At 37.4% G+C, this 16242-nt stretch overlaps 1 protein-coding gene across 1 annotated transcript in view; it reads left to right on the plus strand.

Annotated features, from left to right (window-relative positions):
• LOC101025815 (coiled-coil domain-containing protein 144A) overlaps positions 1 to 16242 on the plus strand; it is a 77180-nt gene that overhangs the window by 28560 nt on the left and 32378 nt on the right. The window contains exons 8-12 of the mRNA XM_009189728.4: positions 2149 to 2362; positions 6660 to 6843; positions 7400 to 7528; positions 9937 to 10890; positions 12435 to 12569. Coding sequence (XP_009187992.2) covers positions 2149 to 2362; positions 6660 to 6843; positions 7400 to 7528; positions 9937 to 10890; positions 12435 to 12569 — 1616 coding nt within the window. The remainder of the gene's footprint in view (positions 1 to 2148; positions 2363 to 6659; positions 6844 to 7399; positions 7529 to 9936; positions 10891 to 12434; positions 12570 to 16242) is intronic.

Below are 16242 nucleotides of genomic sequence, written 5' to 3' on the forward strand. Positions count from 1 at the left end.
ATTGTCTGTTCTCACTTTAAGTGGGAGCTATGCTGTGAGGATGCAGGGGCATAAGAATGATACAATGGAGGTTGGGGACTTGCGGGGAAAGGGTGGCAAGCGGGTGAGGGATAAAAGACTATGGATTGGATACAGTGTATGCTGCTTGGGTGATGGGTGCACCAAAATCTCAGAAACCATCACTAAAGAACTTATTCATGTAATCAAGGACCACCTGTTACCCAAAAACCTATTGAAATTTTTTAAAAAAAGAAAATTGGAATAGTATACTTTCATTTCTTCTCTCCCAGCCAGATACTTCTGGATTTGTAGGATTATAGTTTTCTTTACATTTAGAAAGTTTTGGCCATTCTTTTTTTTTTTTTTTTTTTTTTTTTTTCTGTCTCTCTTTTTCCCTCTTTGGGGACTTATTCCTGCTTGAAGTTTTCTCATAGTTCACTGATGTCTCAAATTTATGAATCTTCTCTTTGGTGATGTCTAATCTGTGTTCACTTCCATCCATTTTAGCTTTCATTCCTGACATTGTAATTTAATCTCTACAAGTGTAGTTCGCTTTAAAAAAATCTTCCATGCCTCTGCCTATCTGATTGAGCTTAATTTTAATATACAGTTGAGTTCCATATGAACGGCTTGATCTTTCTGATCTTGCTTTTATGATTTGGTCGAATTTCCTGCTCCTGAGGCAAGATCTTTGTGATGGCTATTCATTGCCATGCGAAGTCTGAGTCTTCCCAGCATCACTCATGGGAATGGACACTCTTTTTGGCACATGAGCACCAGACATGTTTCTTACCAGCGTTTTTTAGATGTTTTTTCCCCTTGGTCTGGGGTGGTTTTCTGGCACACATGTGCTGTTTGTTACTCTGCTAGATACCCAGGAGGTATTTTTGCAGATCTTCAGTGTTCTTTCCCTGTACTCTGTCTCCTTTGCGGTGTTCTGTTTTGTGATCTCTGTCTGCCTTGGCTTTACCCGACTCTCAGCTTCATCATATCATCTCGGGGAATTTGGTGGATTCTGATTTGTTTTATGCAACCCCCAGAGCAGGCGCCAGAGAAAAGGCAAGTAGGCAAGGTAAAAAGAAACTTTATTAGCTAGCCAATGTGAAGGAAGAAAGGGCGAGGTTCACCGGTCTCCCGCGGTGGAGGCCGAGGAAGTCGCTCCGGTGTTCTCGGGGGAGGTTCCTAGGTCCGCATATGAGGAGGGACCGAGGAAGTTCGTGCTGCGCGCCTGCCGGGAGCGGCTTTTCTGTCTAAGGCTTGGGAGTCGGAGGGCAATAGGCGGGACACAGGCGCATCGGGGGCGTTCGGTAGGTGCGGCCAGGTAAGTTTCGGTTTCCTCGTTCGGACACCATGTTGCGCCTGCGCAGTTGGTCTGTATTTTTCCGCGGGCGCGGGCTGCATTTTCCCGGGCGCGGGTTAAGTTGGTGATGAAGAACCCGGAAATGTGCCATCTTAGTCGTCTTTGTCCTCTTCCCCCCGTCCAGTCAGATTCTATGTCAGTTTTTTCTCTGTGTGGTAGCCTGGAAACTCTGTGAAGGCAGGGAGCTGGAGTGCTGGTATGAATTTCATTTGTTTCCTGTCTTAAGGGGGATCAGATTACTGTCTTCACTACCTGAAGTCCACTGCCTGGTAAATCGTTGTATAATATATTTTTTCTGTTTTCTTTTTGGTTGTTTCAGGCAAGAAGGTAAATCAGTACTTGCTGTCCATTGTGGCCAGAAGCAGATTGCAGCAGAGCTTCAGCACCTGCTGTCGACTGGCTAGAATACTTCTCTACCTCTTTGCTTAACTGCTTCCTTCTCACCCTTCATTTCTCAGTGTAGTTTATCTCTTCCTCAGGGAAATCTTCCCTGGACCCAGTATAGATCAAATTCTCCTATGTGATCATAGAACTCTGTTTTCTTATACCATCTGTCTGAATTTATAATTGTCATTTTTGTTGTCTTTGCTCCTCACTACACTTAAGGCTAAATGAGAGTAGCAGTCTTGTCTGTTTTATCTGCAGAGCTTAGTAGAATGTCTGCCACATTATAGGCATTCAGTGCATATTTGTTCAATGTATGAAGGAGAAAATGTTAAAAATGCGCAGTTTTTTATACCGAAAAAGTACTCATATATTTTATTTCTACCTTGTTTTCTCCCTGACAGATTCTGTTAGCCTAGCAGGAATCCAAGACACATTTTGTTTATGTGAACGCTTACTGAAACTTAAGAATAATCGCTGTGACCGACTTAGAGTAAAAATTAAACAAACGGAAAATACGGTCAGTGTACTACAAAATGAGCTATCTGAAACAAAAAAGACAAAATTACAGTTAGAGCATCAAAAAATTGAATGGGAAAAAGAACTGTATGATTTGAGGTATGACATTCTAGTTCTAAAGAAATATTTATACTAAAGACAATATATCAGAATTTTTGTAATTGCTGACTTACCTTCTGCAGATTAATGAGGGAGAAACATTTTTGGTCTTGTGGAATATGAAATTCTTGGAAATAATAAAACAAATTATTAACTGTGAACTTTTCTAATAAATAAATGTATATTTGCAATCTTAATGGCCATATAGAAGTCCACCATATAAAATCTTGTTATTCGTTTAACAAATTGTAATTTGGGTTTTAAAATTATCTTGTTCTTATAATTAATGATGTAAGGAATATCTTTTATCATCGTCATTATTTGTAGGCACAGGGTCTCACTCTGTGCCTGGGGCTGGACTTCACTGGTGTGACCATACTTCCCTGCAGCCTTGAACTCCATCCTCCTGCCTCAGCGTCCTAAGTAGTTAGGACTCCAGGTGCACATTCCCATGCTTGGCTAACTTTTCAGTGTTTTGTAGAGACAGGGTATCACTATGTTGCTCAGGATGATCTCCAACTCCCGACCTCAAGCATTCCTTCTGCCTTGGCCTCCCATATCATTAGTATGACAGGCATAAGCCATCATGCCCAGCCCAGAACATTTTTTATATAAATCTTTTTCTACATTCCTAAACTGTTTACTTTGAATAAATTCTCTAATATAGAATTATTTGGTTGAAATATAGGAACTTTTTAAAAAGAACTTGGATCATTATTTCTTAATTTTTCACAAGAATGTTTGTGTTAATTTATAGTTCAACCAACAGAGCATGAACTGGTCACTTTTCTAAACCCAAAGTAATTTTTAAAAAATTTATACAGTTTTGGCCGGGTGTGGTGGCTCACGCCTGTAATCCCAGCACTTTGGGAGGCCGAGGCAGGCGGATCACAAGGTCAGGAGATCGAGACCATCCTGGTCAACACGGTGAAACCCCGTCTCTACTAAAAAAAATACAAAAAATTAGCCGGACGTGGTCCTGGGCGCCTGTGGTCCCAGCTACTCGGGAGGCTGAGGCAGGAGAATGGCGTGAACCCAGGAGGCGGAGCTTGCAGTGAGCTGACATCGGCACCCCTGCACTCCAGCCTGGGCGACAGAGCGAAACTCTGTCTCTCTCTCTCTCTCTCTCTCTCTCTCTCTATATATATATATATATATATATATACACACACACACACACACACAGTTTTATTCTTTTTGAAAACTTTTTTAAAAATTTCATAGCTTTAGGGATACAAGTGGTTTTCGGTTAAATGGATGAATTGTATGGTGGTGAAGTCTGGGATTTTAGTGAGCCCATCACCCGAGTAGTACACATTGTACCTCAGTAGGTAGTTTCTCATCTCTCACCCTCCTCCCACACTCCCCCACTTCTGATTCTCCGATGTCCATTATACCACTCCATCTGCATTTGTGTACCCATAACTTAACTCCCTATTATAAGTGAGAACATGGTTTTATTTGGCTTTCCATTCCTGAGTTAGTTCACTTAGAATAATGGCCCCCAGTCCCTTCCAAGTTGCTGCAAAAGACATTATTTCATTCTTCTTATGGCTGAGTAGTACTCCATGGTGTATGTATACCACATATTATTTATTCCATTCATTGGTTGATGGATACTTAGGTTGATTCCATATCTTTGCAATTGTGAAATGTGCTGCAATAGACACACGTTTGCAGGTGTCTTTTTGATATAATGATTTCTTTTCCTTTGGGTAGCTACCCAGTAGGGGATTGTTGGATTGAATGATAGCTCTATTTTAGTTCTTTGAGAAATCTCTCTACTGTTTTTCATAGAGGTTGTACTAATTTACGTTCCTACCAGCAGTGTATAAGCATTCCCTTTTCACCACATCTGCACCAACATCTAATGTTTTATGACTTTTTAATAATGAGCTTTCTGGCTGGAGTAAGGTGACATCTCTTTGTTGTTTTAGTTTGTATTTCTCTGAATATTAGTGATATTGAGCATTTTAAAATATGTTTGTTGGCCACTTGTGCATCTTCTTTTGAAAAATATCTGTTCATGTCATTTGTGTACTTTTTGTTGGGATTATTTTCATTTTTCTTGCTGATTTGTTTGTCCTTTGTCAGATGCATAGTTTGCAAATATTTTCTCCTATTCTGTAGGTTGTCTGTTACTCTGATGATTATTTCTTTTGCTGTGCAGAAGGCTTTTCTTTTCTTTTCTTTTCTTTTCTTTTCTTTTCTTTTGAGACGGAGTTTCACTCTTGTTGTCCAGGCTGGAGTATAATGGCGTAATCTCAGTTCATGGCTACCTCCGCCTCCTGGGTTCAAGCGATTCTCCTGCCTCAGCCTTCTGAGTAGCTGGGATTAAAGGTATATGCCACCACACCTGGCTAATTTTGTATTTTTAGTAAGACAAGTTTTCTCCATGTTGATCAGGCTGGTCTTGAACTCCCGACCTCAGGTAATTCTCCCACCTCGGCCTCCATGTCACTGCATTCCAGCCTGAGTGACAGAGACATATATATATATATATTTTTTGGTAGACATGAGGTCTCACTATGTTGCCCAGGCTGGTCTCAAACTTCTGGGCTTAAGTCATTCTCCTGCCTTGGCCTCCCAAAGTACTAGGATTACAGATGTGAACCACATGTTAGGCCTAATCCATCTTGAGTTAATTTTTATATATGGTGCGAGATAGGAATCCAGTTTCATTCTTCTACATGTGGCTATTCAATTTTCCCAACACCATTTATTGAATAGGGTGTTCTTTGCCCAATTTATGTCTTTGTATGCTTTGTGAAAGGTCAGTTGGTTATACATATTTGGCTTTATTTCTAGGTTCTCTATTCTGTTCCATTGGTTGACATATGTACTTTTATACAAGTACCATTGCTGTTTTGGTTACTTCAGCTTTGTCGTATGGTTTTAAATCTGGTAATGTGATGCCTCTGACTTCGTTCTTTTTGCTTGGGATTGCTTTGGCTATTCGGGCTCTTTTTTGATTCCCTGTGAATTTTAGGGATACTTTCTCTAATTCTGTGAAGAATGACAGTGGTACGTTGATAGGAATGGCATGGAATCTGTAAATTGCTTTGGTTAATATGGTCATTTTCCCTATATTGATTCTTCTAATCTGTGAACATAGGGCATATTTCCATTTGTTTGTGTCATCTATGATTTCCTTCAGCACTGCTTTCTAATTCTCTTTGTAGAGATCTTTCACCTCCTTGGTTAAGTGTATTCCTAGGTTTTTGTTGTTGTTGTTGTTGCAGCTGTTGTAAAAGGGATTATTAGGTTCTTGATTTGATTCTCACCTTGGTCATTCTTGATGTTTACTAGTGCTACTGATTTGTGTACATTGATTTTGTAAACTTAGACTTTTACTGATTTCATTGATCAAATCTAGGAGTCTTTAGGGTTTTCTAAGCTAAAACAGAGGTAGTTTGACTTTCTCTTTTTCAGTTTGGATGCCCTTTATTTCTTTCTTTTACCTGATTGCTCTGGCTAGGACTTCCCAGTTTTATTCTAAATATGCATGAAATAAGAAGTAAAATAGACAGTAATTGATGATTATTTTATTCCATATCTCTCATATGCCGATAAAATTAATTCCAAATTCATTGTTGAAACACATATTATCCTTTACTTTTAAATTAAATATTAGATCCTGTCTTATTCCAAAAAGGGATTTTAAAATTGTTGATAAAGTACATAAGAATCAAGAAGATAAGTTGAAAGTGTTACCAACAAGAGAGACATAAAAAGGATGGGGGTAACAGTTATTAGACAGCTTAACCTAGTTTTGGATTATAGTATTCTGCAGATACATGTTATGTGAATGACATCTGAAGGTGTTATCTTAAACTATAAATCATTTTTATGGCTACACATACACTATTTCAATAAGATGAAAATGCATTTCTAGTGAATTTCTAAACTTGCTTGTAAATAGTAACTTCTTTTAAATTAGCTAACTCTGATCTGTTCTAATTAATTTTCAACTTGCATAACGTGAAAAAGAAGTAATTTTCAACTTGTAACTTTACTGAAAATTTCCAAATATGCTTTTCCATAATATTTACCAGGGTTATCAGTAACAGAAACTTAACGGTTAATGGAATATTTCTTTCCTCACTGCCTCTCAAATATATACATCCCTTAGAAGAGATCGAAGTGAGAAATTAAAAGCATGAGAACTAGAAAGGAAACAAGAGCACAGGAGTTTTTATGAGGATAATAAACCCACATGGGAAGAGCCAGTTCACAAAATAAACTTTTCAATGTTTTTAACAAAACACATTTTAATATAATCCATGTTTAACTGCAGACTTGCCTTAAAACAAGAAAATGAGGAGAAAAGAAATGCCAATATATTGTATAATAAAGATAATGAACAGTTAAGAATAAAAGAAGAGGAATATAAGAAAGTGGTTGAAACAAAGCAACAACTTAAAGGGAATCTGAGAAGACTTGTTAAAGAATTGAGGACAGTAAGAAAGAACTTGGATCTGGTAAATTAATCTTTGGTGAAAAGTTCATTTTTCTAACTTTATGTTTCATCTGTATTACTTATAATTTTTTTTGACTTCATGTATATCATTTAGATTTAAAACAAACCAAAACTGTTATCTCCTCTTAAAAATGAACTATGACATTTATAGATAAAATTATTTACTGTAAACCTTGGCATCTAATAGATGCTCAGTCTATGTTTTTAGAATGGAGGATAAGTTGAGTTTAATCACTAACATAGATCTTCGTTTACACATTTTTTATGTTAAAATACAGGCTAAATAGCTTTGAAACTGTAAGGACGCTAGTTAAATGTTTTGAAAGAAATTTTATTTCACAATGCTGTATCTTCCCGTATTTAAGAACTGTTTTTTCTCTTTGACAAATTTAGCTGTCGTGTGTGCGATTAAGATTTGAGTGATTCTTGAGAGATAAAATTTCTTGTGTTTTAACAGACTACTTCCTTTTAACTGTTTTATAAGAGAGGCTCTGCTCTTAACCTTTTAGACTTTCTTTTTCAGTGCTATTAGACCAAAACCTCAGTGTTATCTCTAGGTTATGCAGGAGCGAAACGATGCCCAGAAGCAACTTTCTGAAGAACAGAATGCCAGAATATTACAAGATCAGATTCTCACCAGTAAAGAAAAGGAACTAGAAATGGCTCAAAAGAAAATTAATTCTGAGGTATTTTCTTTAGTCATTTTCAAATATGTTTTTGTATGTGAATATATTTTTAAAAAACAACTCTGTGCAACTTGGAAAGTACAATGGATTTTTGAACCACACACACACACACACACACACATTTAGGGGTAGTGATAGTGGTTCTGGCATTTTTGGCTTGTTTAATAAAGTCATGTTCTTAATTCAACTCCATTTGTCTGCAAGAGTCAAGAGTCAAGTAGTGACATTTGACTTGACAAGAGTCAAGTGGCCTTATCCAAAGGAGAAACATTTGTTATTTTTCATAGAATTAATGATCTTTCCACAATCTCAAAATCCTTGCTACTAGCAACAGACGTTCTGGTTTTCAGACATTATTTCATCTTCCTAATATATTAATAGAGAGGTTAGATTATTATTTCCACTGGTAGTAAGTATGAAATGTATAGCCAGTTCAGAGGCCATACTTCAGATACCATTCCCCTTACTTTTAAGGAGAGTAACAGTTTGCTCAAGGAGAGTAACAGTTTGCTCCAAGTAGCATCTCATTTCAGTGCAAAGAACTTTGAAAACAATGATATGCCATAATATAAACTTGGTGATAATTTATTGATAAGTGTTTTGTTCTTAGAAAAATAGTTCAGTGTTGGGAGGCTGAGGCGGGCAGATCACGAGGTCAGGAGATCGAGACCATCCTGGCTAACATGGTGAAACCCCATCTCTACTAAAAACACAAAAAAAAATTAGCCGGACTTGGTGGCAGGCGCCTGTAGTCCCAGCTACTCGGGAGGCTGAGGCAGGAGAATAGCATGAACCCAGGAGGCGTAGCTTGCAGTGAGCCAAGATTGGGCCACTGCACTCCAGCCTGGGTGACAGTGTGAGACTCCGTCTCAAAAAAAAGAAAAAGAAAAAAGAAAAATAGTTAGAAAAATAGTTCAGCGTATTTCCCCGTTTCATGCTTATTTCTGTTTCAAACATTCTAAAGGGGAAACAGAAGTTATTGTAATAACAGATAATCTCATGATTTTCTAAGAAAAGCTCTGTAACTTCTTTTTTACCACTGGTGTTTTGAAATAAAAAGCCTCTTTTTTATTTATATATTTACAACACAGAAGTAATCATGATTTGGTGGAAGAGCACTAGAAGTAAAGTAAGAGGACCTAGGGAAAATCCTGCACTTGCATAGTTTTTGACCTCTCCTTTCAGAATTGTGATATAAATGAGTGCAGTGATGTACGTACAAGTGCTTGGTACAAGGCCAGGTGCAGTGGCTCACGCCTGTAATCTCAGCACTTTGGGAGGCCAACGTGGGTGGATCACTCGAGCCCAAGAGTTCCAGACCAGCCTGGGCAGCATGGCAAAACCCCATCTCTATGAAAAGTACAAATAAATTTAGCTAAGTGTGGGGGCGTGCGCCTCTAGTTCAGCTACCCAGAAGGCTGAAGTGGGAGGATCACTTGAGCCTGGGAGGCTAAGGCTACAGTGAGTCTTGATTGCGCCACTGCCCTCTAACCTGAGTGATGGAGTGGAGACCCTGTCTCAAAAAAAAAAAAAAAACTAAAAACAAAAACAAAAAAACGCCTAATATAATGCTTAGATTTAGCCTTTATGAATAAATGTAATTCTTATATAACTGACAATAAAAATGTTAGAAAAATAAAATAGCTATAGAATATTCTCAGGAAAAAAAGAACTTAAAGAACATTGGGACATTTCCTGTGTCCAGATATGTGGAAAGCTACAGCTTTGTTTTTTTTTTTTCTTTTTGAGACGGAGTCTCGCTCTGTCACCCAGGCTGGAGTGCAGTGGCCGGATCTCAGCTCACTGCAAGCTCCGCCTCCTGGGTTTACGCCATTCTCCTGCCTCAGCCTCCTGAGTAGCTGGGACTACAGGCACCCGCCACCTTGCCCATCTAGTTTTCTTGTATTTTTTAGTAGAGACGGGGTTTCACTGTGTTCGCCAGGATGATCTCGATCTCCTGACCTCGTGATCCGCCCGTCTCGGCCTCCCAAAGTGCTGGGATTACAGGCTTGAGCCACCGCGCCCGGCCAGCTACAGCTTTTATTATAGGGTGGTGTATAAGTTAGATGTCAGATTGTAAAGCCAATTTTTTAATATAGGCAAATTTATTAATCTTTAATGCCTTTGAGTTTGCTGTAAGTCGGAGAAAGTCTTTTCCAATTCTGAGATGCTTAAAAATTCTCTAGTCATTTATTTTTTACATTCATGGATTCCTTGTCTTCAAATTAACTTATGAAGTTTTGGGAATTTATGAGGTTTGAAGTTTTGATCCAATATTTTTTTCCAGTTGGATGTCCACTTGTGGCAATCTTTTCATTGTATACATGTATAGGTTATTCTTTAATTTCAGAGGAAATCATGCTATGTCATTTTATTGGGTGCTACTGAATGTTTCCTTTCTTACTTAGATTTCTCATAGGCATCAGAAAGAAAAGGATATCTTGCATGAAAATTGCATGTTGCAGGAAGAAATTGCCTTGCTGAGACTGGAAATAGATACAATAAAAAATCAGAACAAGCAAAAGGAAAATCAATATCTGGAGGACATTGAGGTTGTGAAAGAAAAGAATGATAACCTTCAAAAAATTATAAAACAAAATGAGGAAACATTAACAGAAACAATACTCCTGTACAGTGGACAGCTGAACGATCTGACAGCTGAGAACAAAATACTTAATTCTGAACTGGAGAATGAGAAACAGAACCAAGAAAGACTAGAAAGAGAAATGGAATCATACCGTTGTAGACTGGCTGCTGCTCTATGTGACTATGATCAAAGTCAGACAGCAAGAGACCTAAAGCTTGATTTCCAGAGAACAAGACAAGAGTGGATTCGTTTACAGGACAAAAGGAAGGTTGATATGTCTGGCCTACAAGCTAAGAATGAGATTCTTTCTGAAAAACTTTCTAATGCTAAAAGTAAAATCAACAGCCTACAAATTCAGCTCCATAACACAAGAGATGCTCTTGGAAGAGACAGTTTGATTTTGGAATGTGTGCAAAGAGACCTCAGCCAAGCACAGTGTCAGAAGAAAGAAATTGAACAAATGTACCAAATTGAACAACACAAACTGAAGGAGTACATTACCAAGCAGGAATCTGCAGAGGAGAGATTATCTCAACTACAAAGTGAAAATATGTTGCTTCGACAGCAACTGGATGACGCTCACAAGAAAGCTAACAGTCAAGAAAAGACAATCAGTACGATCCGAGACCAGTTTCATTCTGCTGCCAAAAATCTTCGAGCTGAGAGTGAAAAGCAGGTTCTTTCACTACAAAAGAAGAACAAGGAGCTGATGGATGAATATAATCATTTAAAAGAAAGAATGGATCAATGTGAGAAAGAGAAAGCAGGAAGAAAAGTAAGTATTAAGAAAGATAAAATACTTTTCAACCTTCCTGAAAGAAAATGTAAAGTAGTATTTGGTTATGGCTAAATGTTGTATCTTGCTGAATATGAAAATATATAGATCATAAATGTATTTGCTGTATCAGCCTAGAAATGTACAAGTGAAAGAGAAGTTAAACCTGAAAGATGCTTTACTTTGAGGAAAGAAATTGTGTCACCTATGAAATTTTAAGTTCAGTTATAGTGTTAGTAGGTACAGACTAATACTCACAATGTAGTCTGATACTGCTGAAATGATCATTGCAATGCCTTTATGTGGCCCTGTTTTAAGACCATGATGAAGCAGATAAACAGAAATGCTCATACCTGACATGAGTATTTTGAAATTAAGATTCAGTGAGGAGGGTTACTTTGACCATTAATTCCAGATTTCCTAGGTGAACTGAAGTATGCTGCTGTATCTCATAATACTTTTCCTTCAGTAGTTTTGTAATGTATTTAAGTTGGTGTAATTTTATTTTTATTCATATCAATTAGACTTAAATCTGAGACGATTTCAGTCTCAAATTACTTGTTATGACCTCTCAATTCTTTAAAAGCATTTACTTTCTCTGTAAGTTTTGTATTTTTAGTAGAGACGGAGTTTCGCCATGTTAGCCAGGCTGGTCTCGAACTCCTGACCTCAGGTGATCCGCCCACCTCGGCCTCCCAAAGTGCTGGGATTACAGGCGTGAGCCACCGCGCCCATCCTGAAGGCATTTACTTTTTATTAAATCCTAATTTGGGACAGATGTGAATTTCAGCAAAGCCATGTTACATTTAATCTTACCACTGGTATTTATAATTTACTTTGAATGTTTTTACAAAGAATTTGCTCATAATTTTCATTTCAAGGCTCACTGCCTATGATTCCCAAATAACTTTGACCAATACAAAGTTAACTGTGGCTATCTGTGATTTATTTGTCTGGCATTGAGTCCCATTTTCAAACTAATGAGAGGTGGCAGGATTCACAAATAGCAAGAATGGACTGAATAGGTGAGATAGTTGTAGGAGCTGAGGTCAGGAGGGAGGTAGAGGCCAGGTTACCTGGAGCCTCAAAGGCCATTAGAATTTCACTTGTATTCTGAGATAGGAATCTTTTGGAAAGATCTAAGCAGGCAAGTGAATACGCAAGGAACTCTGAGGTTGATTGGAGCTTCTAATCAAAAAGAGGGAAAACATTTCACAGTGTGGGATTTACCACCAGCAGCCCCACCCACATATCAATTTCTTTTTGAGACTTCAGTAGGTTGTTAAGCACTGCAGATGTTTAAGGGAAGAGTGAGTAGTGGGCTGAATCTATTGCCTAAGTTAACAGAAAACTGATTTGGCAGGAAGATAACACCTGTGTCCTTAACTAAATTCAGTAATAAACAAGAATGTGTGCACATGAGGAAAAGAAGGCGAATCATGTATGTGTTGATATTTTTCAAAGTATATATTAGAGTTAAATCTTACTACCATAATTTAATAATAAGGTAATTTATAAATCAGTAACAAAAAATACCTTCACAGGTAGTTATGAGACAACTCCAACAAGAATGGACTGATCTCCTAAAACAACCTATGTCAGAGGCTACATCATGTTGTCACATTAATTTAGATGAGACACAGGATTCAAAGAAGAAATTGGGTCAAATCAGAAGTGAAGTATGTATGAAACATAACATGTCAACAGTTAATCTATAGGTGGTGAAATAATGTCAGATGTTTTAGGATACTAATTGCAGTGGATGGCTTTCTTTTGTACTTTTATTGTAACTCATTTTATTACAATTTAATTATCTTTATAATGCACTTGTTTCTTAACCTCTGGCTTTCATTCTGTCTTTTTTCCTCATAAGTACATACATTTTTAAAATAAGGATCATTTCCAAAGATCCTTGGGAAAATTGGGAATTATTCAGTATTCCTCATAGAAGTTGAGAGACTTTTTTTTCCTTTGAAGTAGTATTTTTTAGTGATTTCTCTATTGCCATGGTGAGGCAAGCCAGATTAAATTATAGGATAATGTTTAATAGACTGTTCCAGAAAATTGTCTTATTTCTTATCTTTACTTTTGTGAATGGGTACAGAATCTGTGTATATTTATTTCATGAATTTCAGGATGACTTGTACAGAAAGGCCATAGTACTGTTCTCCAAAATGCAAATGTTTTAATTCACAAACTACTTGAAATGTTAGGTACTTCCTTCATTTTCCTTTCATTTTAAATATATTGTGTTTTTTTACAGATCATGTATAGTATGTACATCCAAAGTAGAGAATTAAGAGATGTTATCTAGATTCTACCACTGAATTTTTAAAATCAACTTTACTGAGACATAATTCTCACACCATACAGTTTACCCATTGAACATGTACAATTCATGGTCTCTTAGTGTAGTCACAGAGTTGTATAACCATCACCATCATCAATTGTAGGACATTTTGATAACCCTGAAAAGAATCAGCAATCTATTTTGTTTCCATAGATTAGCCCACTCTGGACACCACATATCAATTGGAACACACAATATGTGGTGGTCTCTTGTGACTTCTACTTAGTATAACATTTTTAAGGCTCATTGTGTTGTAACATGTATCAGTATTTAATTTCATCTTATTGCTGAGTAATTTTCCACTGTATGGACATACCACTCATTTATTTAGCCATTCGTCAGTTGATGGACCTTTGGGTTGTTTCCATGTTTTGGCTATTATTAATCATGCTGCTGTGAACTTTTATGTACAAGTTTTTGTGTTCGTATATGTATTCCTTTCTCTTGGGTGTATACATATGAGTCGAATTTCTGGGTCATGTGGTAACTCTGTGCCTAACCTTTTGAGGAGCTGCCAGTCTGCTTTCCAAAGTGGTTGTACCATTTTACATTCCCATCAGCATTGTATGAGGGTTCTAATTTCTCCACATCCTTGCCAACATTTTTCATATTTTTGATTGAAAAAGGATTCCAACCTAGAGGTATGAAGTGGTACCTCATTGTGGTTTTGATTCACATTTCCCTAATGATGAATGACTTTAAGCCTCTTTTTATGTGCTTATGAGCCATTTATATCTTCTTTGGAGAAATGCCTATTCAAATCCTTTGACCACATTAAAATTGGGTTGTCCTAGATTTCTGAATTTTAAGAGTTCTTTATATACCCTAGGTGTAAGTCCCTTATCAGATATGTTTCCAAATATTTTCAATGGCTTTCATTTTTATTTTCTTTTTTATGATTTATTATGTTTTTAAAATTTATATAATTTTAAATTGTAGAGAGAAGGTCTCACTATGTTGCCCAGGCTGGTTTTGAACTCCTGAGCTCAAGCAGTCCTCCCACCTCGGCCTCCCAAGTGTTGGGATTACAGGTGTAAGCCACCATGCCCAGCCTCCTTTCATTTCTTCATGGTCTCTGTTCAAGCACAGAAGTTTCACATTTTGATGAAGTCCAGTTAATTTTTTTTCTGTTTGCAGTCACAAGATTTATGGCTATATTTTCTTCTAGGAATTTTATAGTTTTAGTTCTTACATTTAGCAGTTCTATTTTGTTAACTTTTAGATATGACATTTGGTGGAAGTCTGCCTTTATTCTTTTGCATGTGGTTATACAGTTTTCCCAGAACCATTTGTTGAAAAATCTATTCATTTCTCATTTAATTTTTTTACACCCTTGTTGAAAATCAGTTGACCATAAAAGTATGAGTTTTTGGATTCTCACTTCTTTTTTTTTTTTTTTTTTTGTTTTGTTTTTTTTGTTTGAGACGGAGTCTCGCTCTGTCACCCAGGCTGGAGTGCAGTGGCCGGATCTCAGCTCACTGCAAGCTCCACCTCCCGGGTTTACGCCATTCTCCTGCCTCAGCCTCCCGAGTAGCTGGGACTACAGGCGCCCGCCACCTCGCCCGGCTAAGTTTTCGTATTTTTTAGTAGAGACGGGGTTTCACCGTGTCAGCCAGGATGGTCTCGATCTCCTGACCTCGTGATCCGCCCGTCTCGGCCTCCCAAAGTGCTGGGATTACAGGCTTGAGCCACCGCGCCCGGCCTGGATTCTCACTTCTAACATATTGAGCTATGTCTATCCTTATGCCAGTAGCAAATCACATTTTAGGAAAATTTGTTTTCACTGCTTTTACTTATTACCAGTTGTCTTATGTAAGAATAGAAATTCACGTAGTAGAACATCTTTAATTTCACTTTTTGCTTCTTGAAGAAGTGTATGGCCAGCTTATGCCTTGCTGACTCCGTGACATGATGAGAGTCAGGCTTACGAAGACAGATCCCATTATTTTTTTTCTCCAGTCATTCCTTTTGTCTCTCACCCAGTGCCTCTCTCTTCATTCCCATTTCCATCAAATCTTGGTCACAGGATATGCTGACTCCATCTACTATTTACTGCATTATGTTTTATTAACTCATTGTAAGTCATAGAGTCACGTAGAGATTTTAACTATCTATGAAGGGCAAGATTAAGTCTAGGCTTTCATCTTTCCTCATTGGAAATTGAACTAATTCGTCATGTTGCAGTTCACAGTTAGATCCTCTTTTGACCCAGCATCTGGTTCTGTTGTACACCCCCAGAGCTGAATTCTCTTCTTGGCTCAGATCCTACATTCTCAGAAACCAGAGTTCCCTGCATTTACCTCCTTTTGCTTAAATAGAGATGCATAGCTATGCTTTTATAGTTCAATATAAATTCATTGAATAAATACTTCAACCCATTCAAAGAACAACTTCCAGGAGTGCAGCAGCTGGAAATCAGGTCATGTCGAGGCATTTATCAGAAACAAATAGTTGAATTAGTTGTATGAATTTCAAAATTTCAGAGCCAATTTGTATGATATGGAGAGGCATTTTGTTACAACATAAAGATGAGATGCTCTTCCCTTCTCCATACAAATGAGCTTGAAGTAAGGTAAAGGGGAAATTGCATTTAATAGCTTAACACTCAAAGGACACTACATTTGTTTTACTTCTGAGATTGTTAAAACTGATTCCATAATATTTTAAAAATTTCCTCATTGAGGAAATGGAAATGAAGATTGAATCCTAGATTGATTAATAAACATCCAAAGCAACTTATCACTTTTAGAATTTCAATTCATTGAAATCAGGTACAATGTCTGATTTTTGGTTATTAATAAAATATTTTTAGTTTTTTCAACTTTATACTTCAAATTATATATCTCCTTCCTTCCTCTTCCTTATTTCATAACTCGGGGGACAAATTCTAAAAGCCTCACTGGCTTAGTCATCAGAATTTGTAATCGAAAGGAACTTTTTCTAAACTTCCTCTGCAGTAGTTCTCACGTCCTTCTCCTGGTTGTCTGCTGCTTCTCATTAGA

Source organism: Papio anubis, chromosome 17 (genome assembly GCF_008728515.1).
Source record: "Papio anubis isolate 15944 chromosome 17, Panubis1.0, whole genome shotgun sequence".
In the NCBI taxonomy this organism is placed as follows: Eukaryota; Metazoa; Chordata; class Mammalia; order Primates; family Cercopithecidae; genus Papio; species Papio anubis.